General features: G+C 36.6%; 1 protein-coding gene across 2 annotated transcripts in view; it reads right to left on the bottom strand.

The window, feature by feature from the left end:
* The window catches only part of pcnx2 (pecanex 2), a 148525-nt gene that overhangs the window by 46421 nt on the left and 83910 nt on the right, over positions 1–18194 (bottom strand). For both annotated transcript variants that reach the window (XM_062975467.1, XM_008124217.3), the window contains exons 24-25: positions 4874–4932; positions 191–403 (exon numbers count right to left, since the gene is read on the bottom strand). In XM_062975467.1, coding sequence (XP_062831537.1) covers positions 191–403; positions 4874–4932 — 272 coding nt within the window. The remainder of the gene's footprint in view (positions 1–190; positions 404–4873; positions 4933–18194) is intronic.

The raw sequence follows: 18194 nt of genomic DNA, 5'->3' as shown, positions 1-18194 counted from the left end.
CAGTATACCCAACAATAAGATACTGACAGCATTTCAGATTCAAACTTCCTGTGTCCAAAACATTTGGAATAAGATTAAAAACAACTAGATAGACAAGTTTAGACTGCTACTCAGATTGGCAATGGACATGTAGCAAATAAATATTCTGCTCTTTTTCTGAATTTGTGCTCTGAGTTGTTTCAGTACTTACCTCGAAATTCCAGCCCCCTCAGCTGGAAAGTGACAAGACCATTTCCTATTTCAATCAGGTGAACAAAGGCATTCAAATAATCTGATGTCAGAATAAAACAGTCTCCAGAGCTGTAGTTCCCCCAGCGTCCAAGAATTAAATCTCCACAAAGAGACTCCTGCAGAGATCTTGTCAGGTGCTCATAGAAGATGGAGTTGAGATTATCATCATTTCCTAAAATCACAGCAACACAGTGACTATAAAAGGAACAACTAAAAAAAAATCACCAAGACTCATATTTTCTAACTGTTATTCGATGGAAGCTCCTCTATACATACTATTTATTTATTTGATTTATATCTCACTTTTCCAAAGAGGCTTACTCTGTAAGTCGAAACAAAATAAACAATCTGTGGTACCAAACATTGAAAAACATCAATTAAAACATTAGTTTAAAACAGTAAAAATTCATTTCAAAATGTTACATATTTTAAAAATGTTACACACCTGTTGCACATTCTTCTACCCAAATGGGTGAAAGGCTAAAGACCTGTTTAAATAAGGTTTATTTTTTTTCTTGCTAGAGGAAAAAAACAAACAAGAGAGAGTTACCCAAGCCTCCTTTGGACGGGAGTCTAGGGGCAGTCACCAAGAAGGATTTCTTCTTTGCTCTCAGTCTGCGAAGCTGGTAGGATGCAGAGAAAGCCTGCCCTCAACATTTGTAAGGTTTGGGCATGCTAATATAAGGAGATACTGGTTTTCAGAGAGTCCTGCCTTCAGCTAAGCTTGAAAAATCCTTTTGGAAACATCATTCTTCACCAAATGCTACCTAGTTCATTTACCATATGTATCAGGGACAACACATATTTGAAGCAGCAAAGTGCACACAAAAGACACAAAAGATCTGCTTAATTTGATTGAACTGGATGGATATATATGGCAGAAAAGTGAGGAACATGTAAACATCAGGTGCATTACAAATTTAAAGGAGGGAGAAAGGGATAACTTTGATTGTCAATTGTTTCTTTCTGGAAATCCTTTTGTTATAGTTATTTTCAAGTTGTTTTTGATTTATGGAGATCCCAAGGCAAGGTTTCATCAAAATGATTTGCTCAAAGGGGGTTTCTACTGCCTTCCTTTGAGGCTGAGTGTGACTTGGCCAAGGTCACCCATTGTCTTTCCATGACTGAGCAGGCATTCAAATCCTGGTCTTCTGGGGACCTAGTCCAACACTCAAATGACGCTGAGCAGGGATTTTCAACTTGGCCTCCAGGAACCTTGACCCAATACTCAAACTTTGGTCTCCAGGAGACTCAAACACTTTCTAGAGAATGGTTTGCTGGCTCTCTGGAAAATGTGCAACTATCTGCAAATACAATTGTATTTTTGAGAACCCCAGGTTATACCATTTTATTCTTCTAATAACTTAGCTTGTTTAGCAGGTGAAGCAGAATTTTGGAACCTATCTTCCCTATTCCATGTCCAGCTCTCTTTCCACTACTCTACATTTAGAACAATCAGTCTTTTCAGGACTGTGAAGCCTAATTTGCAAACCTAAGCATTGATGGTGTACAGACAGTGTGGGTCATAATAAACTATGGCATGTTCTTGGTGGTATGGGGATACCAAATCACCTTGTCTGTCTCCTGAGAAATCTGTATAAAGACCAAGCAGCCACACAGTAAGAACAGATCACGGAACAACAGACTGGTTCAAGATTGGGAAAGGAGTACTGCAGGGCTGCATACTTTCACCCTACCTATTCAACTTGTACACAAAACACATCATGCGACGTGCGAGGCTTGACGATTCCAATGCCGGAATTAAAATTGCTGGAAGAAACATTAACAACCTTAGGTATGCAGATGATACCACTCTGATGGCTGAAAGTGAGGAAGAGCTGAGGAGCCTTATCACCAAGGTGAAAGAAGAAAGTGAAAAAGCTGGGTTGCAGTTAAACGTCAAGAAAACCAAGATCATGGCAACTACACCTATTGATAACTGGCAAATAAAAGCAGAAAACGTGGAGCCAGTGACAGACTTTATATTGACTTGTGGGGTCCCGCAAGGTTCAGTACTGTCCCCCATGTTGTTTAACATCTACATGAAGCCGCTGGGAGAGATCATCCAGAGTTTTGGGGTGCGGTGTCATCTGTACGCAGATGATGTCCAGCTCCGTCACTCCTTCCCACCTGTCACTAAAGAGGCTGTCCAGGTCCTGAACTGGTGTCTGGCCGCAGTGTCGGACTGGATGAGGGCGAACAAATTGAAACTGAATTCAGACAAGACAGAGATCCTCCTGGTCAGTCGTAGGGCCGAACTGGGTATAGAGTTACAGCCTGTGTTGGACGGGGTCGCACTCCCCCTGAAGACGCAGGTTTGCAGTCTGGGTGTTTTCCTGGACTCATCACTGAGCCTGGAGCCCCAGGTATCAGCGGTGGCCAGGGGAGCATTTGCACAACTAAGACTTGTGCACCAGCTGTGCCCGTACCTTGGGAGGTCTGACTTGGGCACGGTGGTCCACGCTCTGGTTACATCCCATCTGGACTACCACAACACTCTCTATGTGGGGTACCCAACTAGTTCAATGGGTGGCAGACAGATTAATAACTGGGGCAGCATACAGGGAGAGCACCTCCCCCCTGCTAAGCCAGCTCCACTGGCTGCCAATATACTACTGAGCCCAATTCAAAGTGCTGGTTTTGACCTATAAAGCCCTAAACGGTTCTGGCCCAATCTACTTGTCTGAACGTATCTCCTCCTATGAGCCAGGAAGATCTCTAAGGTCATCTGGTGAGGCCCTGCTCTTGGTCCCGCCTGCCTCACAAGCGCGGCTGGTGGGAACGGGGGACAGGGTCTTCTCGGTGGTGGCTCTCTGGCTGTGGAACATCCTCCCCAGAGATATACGGCAGGCCCCAACCATTTTGAGTTTTAGAAAAGTCTTAAAAACATGGCTATGTGCTCAAGCTTTTAACGAATAAACGACAAAGATGACCTGGACTGATGTATGGGTGAGAAGGGCGGGATAGAAATATTGGAAATAAATAAATAATATTTCTAGGCGCGAAGATCACTGCAGATGCAGACTGCAGCCAGGAAATCAAAAGACGTTTACTTCTTGGGCGGAGAGCAATGGCCAATCTTGATAAAATAGTGAAGAGCAGAGACATCACACTGGCAACGAAGATCCGCATAGTATATTAACGTATGGTTGCGAGAGCTGGACCATAAGGAAGGCTGAACAAAGGAAGATAGACGCTTTTGAACTTTGGTGCTGGAGGAAAATCCTGAGAGTGCCTTGGACCGCAAGAAGATCCAACCAGTCCATTATCCAGGAAATAATGCCCAGCTGTCACTGGAGGGAAGGATATTAGAGTCAAAGTTGAAGTATTTTGGCCACATCATGAGAAGACAGGAAAGCTTGGAAAAGATCATGATGCTGGGGAAAATGAAAGGAAAAAGGAAGAGGCCGACCAAGGGCGAGATGGATGGACGGTATCTTTGAAGTGACTGGCTTGACCTTGAAGGAACTGGGGGCAGCAATGGCCGACAGGGAGCTCTGGCATGGACTGGTCCATGAGGCCACGAAGAGTTGGAAATGACTATGCGACTGAGCAGCAGACAGTGTTCTAAAGGCAAATTAAAATAAGAATCTAAGTATGATTAATGAAATGAAGCAAAGTCTTCCACTTGTACCAAAACAGTGTCACACAGTCTAACTAACAGTGCCAGATAATTTAAATTCTCTTGCCTAGGACTCAGATCTACATGATGCTGTGAGACATCTTAGTTAAAACTAGCAATGAGACTTGACTTGTATCTCCTGGATATGATGGAAAACAAATTGGAAAAGTACAGAAGACTTATGCAATACATAATTACAGCATTAACACTTTTACATTGCTCAAAGATTGGTTGATGAAACAATGTGATTTAGCTGAGATGGAAAAATTAACTATTATGATTAAGGGCAAATCTGTATCAAACTTCAAGATAGATTGGGATTTAGTTATTGGCTTTTTTGAGACATCATTTACTGGTGATGATGATGATGATGATGATGATGATAATAATAATAATAATAATACTTTATTTATACCTCGCCAGCATCTCCAATAAGGACTAGGGTGGCTTACAAAATAGCACACAAAGATGCCATACATAAAATATGTATTACATAATATAAAATACATCAATATTAAGACAATACTAACATTACATAAACCAGATACCAATGTTAGTTTTTGAGAATTATCAGGTATTTTTATTGTTAATGTTCAATTAAGAATTTTTTACAGAGAAAGTTTATAGTTTTTGAAAGCTATAACAACTAGCAACAGTAATGACAAGTTTAAGAGACCCCCCATGGCGTTATCAAAATGTGTACTTCTTCCCAGCAGAAAGGATAATGAAAAGAGAAATATTAAAGTTTTGTATCTGCATAATAGGTGCATAAATACAAGTGCAATATGAGAAATATATTATCAGGATAATAATAGTTGTTATAAAAGCTGTTTCTCCTGCTTCTCTGCAAACAGCAAAACATATCAAGGTGTTTGTTGGTGCCAAGCACATGTTGAGTGAACATTTCTCTGACAGTATCAATGCCATATTTTTTCATGTGGATACATCTCTGTATCCCTCCCAGTATGCTCAATATTTTAAATAATCAATCAAAAATGTGTAAAAATTCCTGTTCCATACCTGCATCTTTTTCTATTTGAAGTACCAATCGCGTATTGGAATGGTCCACTCGTTTTGTGCTGGAAAGGAAGCAAATCCCTATAGATTATTCCTATTAAGTGTTTCTTGTAAATGTTAATTCTGTTCCTATTTCATACAAGTAACGTTATTTAATGTTTGATCTGAATTCATTTGGTCACATTTCATATGTATACAAGCCATATTCTTTGTGCATCAAAAACAGTAAAGAGAATCTGATCTTGTCAAGTTGTATAAAAATGTCCTCTCTATCACGATTGACAGAACTGAACCCTATCATTTTTTTAAAAATCCTGTTTCCAGCACTCTTTCTGTCAGTTTAGTCATCTAAAGCTGCTGTAAATTGATGGTCATGTTGAGAGTATTAACTCTAATCTCTATGACATGCCTTTTACTCAGGCATTCTGTCCCTGTGCTCTTCTCAGTTTCGCTTCTTAATTTTTCATTCTTCATCAGAATTACTGTATAAAATCATGCATAAGTCTAGAAACTTTAATCAAAAATCAACTCCAAAATCCTGTGTTGATTTATTTATGCAATAGGTCAAAGCAACAACTTCACTGAACTCTTATAAAAAATGGAACAATTCCTTCTCTGAGTAGAATTGAAAAATTCAAGGACTTAGTCTGTCCTGAGAGAATGTAAAAGAAACACTCATCCACTTTACTGTCTCTGGGATGGTGCAGACCCACCACCAAGACTCTACCCTTGGAAGACAACCATACTCAGCCACGAGTGAGCACCGATGATGATGAAATAGATTAATCTGTGTATCAGGCAAATATATATATACAATTGAAGTGGGCCAAGAAAGTTTTAAAGTAACATAAGACAGAATTTAGAACTTTTTCTCTTCCAAACTTTTACGCATAGTGGCTCCTTTATACATTTGGCATGGCTAATGTCAAATAAAATTAGGGAGAAAAGTGGAGATATTTGTGTAAGAGACAGTCATAACAACTGTCACAACAACATTAAAAAAACCATTCAATTATGGCAGCTGAATTGTTGTAAGTTGTTAAAAAGAACAAGAACCTGTGCAGTATTAAAATTCTAATATCCTGTATTTCAGACTCAGCTGCAGATTCACCCCTGGGCATTCAGCTGTCAGGCAGGATATCTTTTAAAAATGAGCTTCTGAGACTCCAGGGCAATGTGGGCTTTTCTCTAGTGGCTTCTTACTTTAAGTTTTGTTCTTGCCATTCAGTCAGGATGATAATTAGCTCAGTAATTGAATTTCTTCCTGAGTGGCATTACTCCACAGAAATTAAATGCAGGTTCTTCGGAGCTTGCCCAGAGGAGCATATGAAAATTGTGAGCATCTTCAGCAGGGAATTAATTCTGGGAGACTCTGCCAAAATGTCAAAATGACTTCACTACTCCCTAATTTGGTTTGGTTTTTATTTCACAAGAAAGCAGTCAGAAAGGTCCAACATGCAAGCAAGTCACATTATGTTGTATACATCACCATTTTCTTTTTTGGTGATGAGGTACCTTTCATTGTTTTGTTATCCAAAATATAATTCCTTATTTTCTAATTATTATATATGGCACCTTGTCTAAGAGACAAAATGAAATCCCGTCTTTCTGGAACAAAATTTAGATGTTTGCTAATTTCAACAGAAACTGTTAACATCGGCACGGTGCCGATGTGGTGGTTCAGTTGTGTTTATGTGGTAAGAAAAAAGGCACTATGCATTGTCTTAAAGGTATTTAATACTAGCTGTTGCTTAATTTAGGTCTATTAACAAGCTTTAAACCTTTACTCATATTAATATCTGCCCTTTAAAAATATATTTGGCAAATTTGTGGAGCTTTTCTTCTAAACTTTTCCATCATGTTTATACTTTTAATTAAAACTCTACCTTTTGTATTCTCTCTTCAGTTCCCCACCACTTTTTTCTTCTTTTATTTAATTTTTGAGGTTTGAATTATTGCTTGTGACAGAGGATTTTTAAAGTTTTCATAGGAGCTGCTCAACAATGGGTCTTAGATGTGCTTCCACTTACTATCATAAATTTGGCACCTGTTTAATTAATCTAGAAGTGTTTTATTGACAAACATAAGCAAAGGCTGAAAACAAGTAATGTGGCACCAGTTAAAGGTAAACTAACTCATTTTAAGAACTCTTTAGTGTAATTCTACTCCAGTCATTCTTAGTATTGTTTTAGATAGATTTTGGCCTGTTCTAGCAAAAGGATTAACGCCCAGTCCACTCCATTCCATCTATAATTTCCAAGGATCTCAAAATCAATTTAATATCTCTGGATCTCTAAGCAAATCATTGAATTCAACCAATTTATCCTTAAAGTAACACATAGGTTCATGCTAATACATAAGAAGATGCATCTGGAAATCATAGTTAATTTAGTAGATTTTTTCTGCCCATGCTGTTTAACATACTAGTTTGTCTGATTAATGCAAAAGTTAACATTACATTAATCCCCTTAAAATGTTAGAGCTCAATAGAGTGGTTGATGCTTTCTCTGGCAAATTTGCTAAAACACCACCATAAAAATGAAGGATTATGACGGGAGAAAATATATTTATGATTTTTCATCTAGAAAGCAGAGCTTCTCTTCATTCGTTTTACTCTAATAAGATATTATGGGATATTATTGTATAATATACAAATTATCAGAACTTCAATTCTTTCATAGTTATCTAGTGTTTATTATCAGTCACACAGTGACAAACACTAAATAATCCCACCTTTCCCCTACTTTTGCGCATTCTACCCACTGGCTGAGTCAATGGATAGTATCTTTTGAAGAGTTTGTGGAGCTGGAATTATATGTTTGGAGCAAAAATGTTCATTTAGCTTTACTATTGAGACCACTTGCTAGTCATTTAATGTATTCACTATTGCTCACATAGTGCTAAGGACTTGATTGATTAAGTGGAGATTTTTCCACACTTCTTCATTTACATCTCTCTTGTCTCATCACTCTTTCTCCTTGCTCCACCACTTCCATTCTGCTTTTCATTTGCTTATCTTTTAAGTGGGTCACAAGTGTTGAGAGATTTGGTAAGGTTACAGCTTGAAGCCAAATGATAACAGCTAGATACATTCCTGTCTGCTCTGCCTTTCTTAAAAACAAATGAACTAGTGGTCATCTACACTGACCACTAAGCTTGGTGTATACTTGAAGCATCCATATGGCAGCTAAACACCACATGGGTCTGATCTAGCTTAACTTGGGACAAGGCTGCCTTAATGTTGTCTTGCTCTGAATTAAGAAAAATCAGGGGAAAGAACAAATCCTGAATCAGAACTTGGGATTTCACTCAATCTTACGGCTGTCAAGATGGCTGGAACAGACCACAGTTGTCTTACTGCATTCCCTGTACTACATATTGTAGAAAGTTCCTCCTTTTTGATGACATTTCTAACAAACATTTTTAAATTTTGGTTCCAACTTTGCTAATCTTTCCGGAGTCATGTACCATCTATACATCATGTAGAAATTTTCTCTTAGTCCATAGCATCTCGTGAATGTAATCTTTGTTTTCCGCATCTGTTCCCATTTGTCTAGGCGGATATTATGACCCACATTCTTTGACCATTGAATGATACGCTCTCTGATTTGATGTACTTTTGTGTATAATTTTAATAATATTTTACAGGATTTTGCCATTTTTAAATATTATCTATTTCATTACCTTTCCAATTGATGCCTATCTTCTTATTCATTTGATATCTTTCTTGTAGTTATCTATATTGAAACCATTTAAATTATTTTGTATTCCATTCCATGACTCAACTTGATCATTTCTTTTTTTATTTTCACTTCACTAATGGGAGTTTTTCTGTCATATTTTTCTTGCCAACATTTCTACTGTCATTATAAATAGTAGTGGTGATAATGGACATCCTTGTCTCACATCTTTGTGGATTTCAAATCAGTCAAATTGCCATTTATTTGTATTTTTGCATATTGTTTGGTATATATTGCCTCTACCGCATTCAAGAAATTTTGTCCACATTTAATCGTCTTGAGCATTTATTTCATAAATTCCCATCTTAGATTGTCAAATGCTTTTTCTGCATCTGAGAAAAGGAGAGCATCTTATATTTCATTATGTTTATGAAAGTATTCTATCAAACTGAGTATCACTCTTAAATTGTCTCTAATTTGCCTTCCATGTAAGAAGCCTATTTGATCTATCTATATCCGTCCCAGTAATATATTATTTAGTTTGTTTGCCAGTATTGTAGCAAATAACTTATAATCAGTGTTCAGCAATGAAATAAATAATAATAATAATAAATAATAATAAAACTTTATTTATATACCGCCTTATCTCCCGAATGGGACTTAGGGCGGTTTCCAATAATAAAAACAACACAAACATTACATAGCAACATAACAACACATTATTAAGCAAAGTAAAATAATACAATTATAGCAAAAAATAACACTTACATGACCTGATCAAGGGGACGGGAACCATAAACCCAATATATTAAAATGTATCATTTTAGGCTAGAGAAATCTTGTGCAATATATTCAGACCCAGAAATCGGCGGTATTCCAATGTAATTACTCAAAAACCTGCCGACACCACCAGGTCTTCAGTTCCTTACGGAAATTGGATAATGTAGGGGATTACCTGATCTCTTTTGGCAGTGCATTCCAGAGCCTGGGGGCCACTGCCGAGAAGGCCCATTCCCTCGTCCCCACCAACCGCACTTGAGACGGTGGTGGGAATGCGAGAAGAACCTCCCCGGATGATCTCAAGGTCCGCACTGGCTCATAGAAGGAGATGCGATCACGGAGATACGTAGTTCTGGACTTGTAAGGGATCCTGATCTTCTGTTTGGATCAATTTAAAGTTTGCTTCTTGCCATGTCTCTGGTATCTGCATTTTTAAAAGTATCTCATTCAAAACTTTGTGGAGGGGGAGAGCAATTTCATCTCCTAATGCTTTATAATAGATTGCATTGAAGCCATCTGGTCCTGGTGCCTTATCTAATTTCAAACCTTTAGTGCATTGTTATTGGGTTGTTTAAACATTTTTATTTCTCCTCAGAGATGGTTGGGAGGTTTTGCTTTTGAAGATATTCTTGCATTTGTTCTTGAGATTTTTTTAAAAAAAGTTTTTGATAGTATTTTTGTAATGTTTGTTTTATCTTTTGTTCTCCCTTTATTTCTTGTTCATTCATTTTTAACATATTAATATTTTTCTTTTGCATCTTTTTAATGTATTTACCAGCCATTTCCCTGTTTTGTTTCCATGTTCAAAATATTTTTGCTTTGCAAATTTTAGGGTCTTTTCCATTTGATGCACCATTATGACTGAGGCTTGTTGGCGAAGTTGTTTCAGCGCTTGTTGGGAGTTTTGCATTTTTAAATTCTTTTATTAATTGTCTGTGTTTTTCTTTAATCTCTCCTGTAATTCATTCATTTTTTGCTGTCATTTCTTTCTTTGTATAGAATTTAGCTGGATAAATTTTTCTTTCATGTAGGCTTTACTTGTGTCTCATAAAATTCTTGGAGATGTTTTTGGATGGGTATTTATTTGGAATAATTCTTTAATCTCTTTCCTACATTTATTAAGATTTTCATGATTTTTCAATAGACCTTCATTAATTCTCCATATAAATTGTTTTCTTGGGATTGTGATTTCTATTGTTGTTGTGGAGTGGTATGGATTTGAGCCATTAAATAAGATTTACTATATTCTTAGTGATCCAAATCATATCAATTCATGAGTATGACTTGTGTCTATCAGAGAAGAAGGTATAGTCCTTTTCTTCTGGGTATTCTTAGAAGAACTCAAAACACCTGATTACAAATTCTCCTTTCCTGCTTAACCAAGTGAACTTTGAATGCAGCCAGTTACTGTTGCATTTCCCGTGGAACAGTGTCTATCTGAAATGGCAATTTCTTTACTACCATTTAGTATTGTTCTTTTTAACCTTTAATAAACAAGGTATATGAAGAGCCACTGGACAATGTACATATTGCAAAATGTTGGAGAGAGAAACAAGAGAGCTACAGATCAATGACAAAACATTATCAAAGAAATTATATGATGAGAACCCATATTTTACATCAGGCTATTCTAAAGTTGGGAGCCCCTGATGGTGCAACAGGTTAAATCACTGAGCTGCTGAACTTGCTGACCGAAATGTCGGCGGTTTGAATCCGGGGAGCAGAGTGAGCTCCTGCTGTTAACCCCAGCTTCTGCCAACCTAGCAGTTTGAAAACATGCAAATGTGAGTAGATCAATAGATACCCCTCCAGTGGGAAGGTAATGGCACTCCATGAAGTCATACCTGCCACATGATCTTGGAGGTGTCTACAGACAATGCCGGTTCTTCGGCTTAGAAATGGAGATGAGCACCAACCCACGGAGTTGGACACAACTAGACTTAATGTCAGGGGAAAATATTTACCTTTACTATTCTAAAGTTGACCATTTCCAAATGTGCTGAAATATTTTAATCTTCTAGGATAGAACTATGAAAGAGATTTTGTAATTCCCCCTGAGCACAAAAAAGTCAAGGCAACTATAAAATAAACAAAAGCTGCAGTTGTCAAAAAGTGCCCCTTGGATTAAGGGTGACAACCTCCATGCCGTTTTTTGTGAAACTCATGGTATATCCTGGAAACTAATGACTGAAGTGATGAGTTAATTAATGATAACCAATTAAATAGTGTTGGTGTTGATTAGTGTTGGCGATAATACATTGTCTTCCCAATTTTTAATGGTTAACATCATCCCATTAATTTTTGAATTTAACATCCCAAGTACTGGAGAATCTTTAGACCCCTTTATTGTAAACATTTTCATTATCAACACATGATGTCACCCATGACCATGGCCAGCTGGGTATGGGGCTTGAAAATCCATAACTTCTAAAGAGAGACAGACTTTGCATTATTACATAGCTAACAGCTACCATGTCTTCTTTCTTCTCCAAATTACTGAGTGGAGGTGGTGCCATTGTAACATTTGTCTTGCTATTACATAGTAAGATTTAAATATGCTGGAGTATGAGGAGGGGGGGGGGGCAAAGTACATGCCATCTTCATAGAAAATCCAGAGCTTCATGTCCTCATCTCCCAAATTGTATTTTCTAGATCAGAATTACAGGAAGCATGTCTGCAACATGCTTGAACAGCTGGAGACCTGTTATAGTGCTTCTCAATATAGCAAGAAACTTGGGAACACAACACGTAGAAAACTGGCAGTTTAATCCTAACCTCTTTAGATACACTCAACTGATTTAGTTACACTATGCAGAAATTCACCAGAGACCCCCAAAGCAAACACAAGCTGTGCCATTCCCCAAAATAGAAACTGTGACAGATGCTTTGTAAATAAAAGAAGAGGAACAGGAGAAAGAGATGGGAAAGGGACTTGTAAAAGAAAATGCAAGATTCCTGGTGGCAGCTCTTTAGCCAAGATACACCATACACACATCATAGAATTAATGCAGTCGGCTTTTTTATGTGATTGCAGAAAAATTGAGGGAAAAGTCAATGTACTGCATTGCTGCAGTACATTGACTTTCCCCTTCTGATGACGATTATGATGGTGAATATTAGTGCAATTGCTTTTAAAAATGCATTTGAAACTTTCAGGTGCCAATAGATTAAGCTAAATCCATAGCCATTTCCTTTTCACTTTCCTACCTCCAGGATGCAATAACTTGAGCAGCTATAAAAATAAGGGGGGTGGGAGAACACTTCCCTCCATCTGGGAAAGAAACACATGCTAACATGGTTATCTTTGATTCACTATTCATGTGGTTGTAAGGGAACAAAAAAGTGTACAGAGTTTAGTTTACACAGAAGACACAAACTAAGGGGTAAAACAGATGGAACAGTTCAGTAGATCATAATTAGACTTTTCTTTTCTGTCCTACCAGCATATAATGTCAGGGATTTATACTGTAAATGTTTACAGCAGACATCTGCTTTCCCTTCCCTCTTTTTCACATGTACTCCTTTATCTTTCTTATTTATCAGTTAATTTTAGGCTGTGAGTCTGCAGGCATGGAATCATCTTTTAAAAATGTATTGCGAAGAGCTTAGTCATTTTTGGTGTTCTATAAGTAAAATATGATGCTGGTGCTTATATCAGGCAAATAATAGCAATATCGGCAGAATATGATGGAAACTGGAAGCCCAGTTTAAGCTGCTTAAATCTGTTTAAGCAATAATAGTACAAAGAAGTGCAATGACATGTTGCTGGGCAGTCAAGTTCAGCTGCAATTTGTGTGCCTCAATGCTAAAGGTTCCATTTTTCTTGGAAAGGTGAAGTCATGGAGACCTAGCTAAACCAGGCCAAATCAAGTTGGGACATTTCTTGCTGGAAACCTCTATTGGCATGGTCAATAGTACTTTTTAATTCAGTTAGTATGAGGACTACTTAGTGGATTAATGGTCCCGCCTTTCCATATTTTTACATATTCCATGTGTATATTAAAAACATGTTTATCCTATAAGAATAAAAGAGAATTATTACAAAGTGCTGTGGAGATGGTACCTCACACCAATTAGATTAAATCAAATTGACAAGAAATACTCTAAGCAATGCTGGAGGGGTTGTCAAGAAACTGGCACATACATGCACATGTAGTGATCCTGTAAATATATTCAAAACTTTTGGGAAAATGTATTTCAAGAAATAAAGGGAATCACCAAAACAGAGATAACAAGAATGCCTGAAATAGCATTGTTGTCATTTATCAATAATATTAAAATACCAAAAAAGCTAAATGAACTGATTGCCAACCTGGTAACAGCAGCAAGATTGTTAAAAAATGAAAAAGGGGGAAGTGTCAATTGGAAGAATGGTATAGGGAAATTTGGGATATTGTAATAAATGAGACATTGACATGTAATATTATGATTAAAAGAGGGTTACTGAAAAAGGATGATTTTGGGAAGATATGGGGAAAATGTATAGAATTTGTATATATAGAAGGCAAGGGGAACAAACCTGTAATAGAAACAATGGAATTTTGAAAATAAGTATAGTAATTGGCCAGTATGGGGGGGGGGGTCAGCACTAGGTGAAAGGTAAGGAAAAGGCAGATAGAGGTAAATAACAAGTATGTAATAGACCTAAAGGATGAACAAATTATAGGAATCAAGAGATACATATATCTGTATTACAAATCCGTTATGGAAAATTGGTATGTATAAGTATTTTTAAGTACTGAATATGTAAAACTCACAAATTATTTAAATAAAAAACAAAACAAAACAATAATTTAAAAACCCATATTTCACAACAGCACCCCAATATTTGGTTTTGAGGTGCTCTGAGAAAGGTTTCCTATCAACAAACACAAACTCCAACTACCTTCCTGTGGTTAAATGGAAATCATCTTTTTAGAGCTACTCCACTTTTTTCTGAGTCTTCTTAAATCTGAACCTCAACTTTCCTAGAACACTATAATGTTCCTAGATGTCTTTTCTTCCTTGGGGTTTCCAGAAGTTTCCCAATGGCCCTATTTGTTATGACAGCTAGGAGCTTTATTTGCCCATAGTTAAGTTTCACTAAAAAGAATTAGAAAATGTGGGCTGCAAGAGCATGCATCCATTTGGGGCTAGAGTGTCGGCCATCAAAAGACTTTTGAAGGACTCAAAGAATATTGCAAGGGATACTCTACTGCCGGCCTGAAATTTGTTTTCAGTGATATGGTCAGCATAGAGTATCTATTTTTAGGATTGGATATGTGGCCATATATAGCTCATTGGTAAAAACTAGGAGGTTGTTTGAATAAGCATTCCCCTTCAATGTATTACACCTTTTCAGCCACGTTAAACAATAGTACTTCTATTTTTCAAAGTTCTAGTTTTAAAACTAATTTATGTTTCAAAATGCATTGTCAAATACACTGAAGTGAGTGGATAGTTATTTCATGGCCAATGAGTATGTTCACTCATCTTTGAGCTTAGAGGAAAGTGATTTTTTTTCTTTTGAAATATTTGTAAAATTCTTGTGGCTTTCCCTGATCCCTTTGATAAATTTCCTCTTAGCTATAAATGCTATTTGCCTACAGAAGTATCAGGAATTGGAAAATGAGTTCATTATTAGTAGTATAATCAAAAGATCACCTCTGTGGATACAAAATAAACCACCTAAAGCTGGATTCTGAAACTCTTTTTCATAAATAAAAAGACCTACCACATATATGAACACAGTTTGTTACTTGACTTTCTCCTTTCACTATTCACAAATGTCAAGTAGTTTCCTTTCTCTAAACCCACATGAATCCATTTCCCCCTTATTCTTCCTATTAGGTGAATGTTTGACAATTAGAAGTTGCGGGGAAAGTAGCCCTGTTAGTATTCTGGCCATTATATGGGAAAATCTCAGCCCTCACAGTTCATTAGAATGAAAAACTGAGAGCAATAAAGCTCTGGGGAACTCATATATTCAAGTAGAGTGATAGAGTGACTCGATTCCTTCCTTCCTTTTTTCTCAAGTAGCTCAGAGTATATATGTGGAGTGGTGATTTTCTACATTGGATTTGGCAGTAATTCAAAATGAGTAAGGTATTCTCATAGGCTGTGATTAACATTATGTCTGCATATGCTCAGCTGAAATTGTTACAGGAATGAAACATAGTCCTCTAGGAACATCTCTTGTACAAAGTCGCTGAAATTAGGCTTGTCATCCAATTAAAGACATCTTAATTACTTTTGAATTTTAGTTGATAGATTAAATTTTCATAACAAATGCTGAGAAGGTATTCCTTTTGATTTGAGACAGTATAAGAATATATTATAGTGCAAGACAAAAAGAAGAATTTAAGATACTAACTGTAATTTTGACTTTTATAAGAACTTACATTAAAATCTTTTTAAGTATTAAACACTTTTAAAAAAATTACCATTTAATCTAAATAATCTACATTCTCTACATTTGTTTATTGATTAGCCCATCAGCCATATCCAAACACTTGACAAACACACTTGACACATACTCATACAGAATACAACCCACATTACAACCAAAGTTAAAATTAGCAAGCTGTTAACAAAGGGTCAAGATCCAGATCATATATCTGCATCACCCCTACAATTTACCCCAGTTGACTCCAAATCTGCAGTTCTCAGCTGAGTTGCTTTATATATTAAAAAGTGCCATTTTGTATGTTATTATTTTAGCATTCTGGCCAGCCAATAAAAATGTAGTTTTAATATAAGGTCTTTTATATAATGTATGATCTGAGGTATTGGTTTCTCTCTTTCTTATACAAGTTACATCTAAGAAGTACATGTGTAATGTCTTCTACCTCTGACGCTTCACAAATACAAAGACGTTTATTATATGGAACTTGGTTAAATTTGCATGTTTGATCATTGTGTCCAGCTGTTCAAAACTAGTTCTGATAAATATCCTCCTGAAGTGTTTAGACAATTCTTTTTTTTAAAAAAAAAGTTTTTATTGCGGCATTTCTGTCTTTACATATTGGGCTGTTTGAAAAGTATGTTTAAAACGCCTTATGCTAATCTTCTCTGCATCGTTCCAATTTTAGTATATGTGCTGCCAAAGCGAGTGACTTAACCATTTCAATGAGCTGGCTTTACTGACGGTGGAAATGACTTTCTGAGCAACAATAGCCAGTATTTGTTGTGCAACAATTTTTGGACATAATTCTTCTAGGAAATTTGGATATAGGATTGGAAGTCCAAAACTTCTAATGAGTTTTGTCAATTGAACAAACCAAGTGGTCTGATAGTCATCTTTTTGTCTGCTCTAATAGGCAGAGTTTTGGTTGTCTGTCATTTGCAACCTACACAGCCCAACTTGCAAATATGACAATAAAATCATATCATCAGTATATAACAAGATGTTAAAGTGTGTTTTAAGCAATTTAGGCATATGTACCTCTGGGTTTTTCAACTGTTCAGATAGATCATTTACATATAAGCTAAATAACAGTGGTGCTAATATACACCCTTGTCTGACACCTTTATATGTTTTTACACCATTTGTCATGACTCCTTGGATCCCAAATTTTCAGGTAAGTGTTTGTTTAAAGTGCTTTGATCAGTTCCATATTGAGGTCAATTAATTTCCTCCATAACATCTCTCTATTGAATGCCACACTAATGTCTATAAAGGCAGCATACAGTTGTTTCCCTCTGCTTACCTATTTTTCAATTATAGGATTTAAAACAAAGCAATTGTTAATGGTTGATCTACTCTGCCTAAAGCCAGCCTGTTCTTCAATGAGGATTTTTCCTTTTCCCAGCACTTAACTCTGTTCAAGAGATAGCTAGCATATATTTTGGTCACAATATCAATTAAATAAATTGGCCTATAGGTACCAGGATCATTTTTTGTTCCCTTTTTTGTATATGGGGACAACTATTGCCATCTTCCATCCAACTGGGATATGGCAAATGTTATTTATGTGTGTAAATAAGCCTGCTAATAGATGGGCCCACTAGTCCATATGGTTTTTTTAATAGCTCAGCAGCTAGATAATCTTCTCCTGGGACTTCATTGATCTTCAAGTCATTTATAATACATTTAATCTCATATTCTGTTACTGGTGGCTAGAGGTGTGGGGCTTCTATCAGTAAATCTTTGCCTGGAGACTGTGTCTCTATAGGTTCTGGTGAGGCAAACAAGTGGAAATAGTAATTTTCCCAGTTCTCTGTGGGGATAGGTATATCAAATGCAAATTTCCTTTCCTTCAAAATTCCAGCTACTGTGTGCCAAAAGATAGCTGAGTTGTGAATTAGCTGAGAACTCAAGCCCTGACGAGATCAAGACTGTATGATTTTTCTTTTTTGTTTTAACAAGTTTCTTATAGTCTCATTTCAAGGTCAACATTCTGACTCGCAAATGTATAGGAAGTTGCCCCAATTTAATCTAACTAATCAATTTACTGAATATTGCAGCCCTATTTAAGTGATACAGTTCCTCCAAAATTCAATCCCAATTCAATCTTAATGAATTCTAACAACCTAAAATAATTACATGCAGGATTAATTGTAGCATCAATCAGTAAATCTATATAATTTCACATAAGTGCAAAAACTTAATAATTAAATACTTTTTAATGCATCTAGAATATGCTGTTGAGTTGTCTTAAACTGTGTTTCTATTATATATTTTAAGACATAAGCTTTTCATCTTTTTTTTATCAATTCCACTTTGCTACATCTGGTAATGATGGGAGTGCTCTGTGTAGCTTCTTAAACAGTGGTTCCCAACTACAAATGGGGTCCCAAAAATTTAACAACAGTAAAGGGTTTTCTAACACCACCAATTTACGCAAACCCGTTAGCAACAATCTGTAGTATCTACAGGGATCTCT

The sequence above is a fragment of the Anolis carolinensis genome, chromosome 1 (assembly GCF_035594765.1).
Source record: "Anolis carolinensis isolate JA03-04 chromosome 1, rAnoCar3.1.pri, whole genome shotgun sequence".
Classification (NCBI taxonomy): Eukaryota; Metazoa; Chordata; class Lepidosauria; order Squamata; family Dactyloidae; genus Anolis; species Anolis carolinensis.
This window is presented reverse-complemented; position numbering and strand designations above follow the sequence as displayed.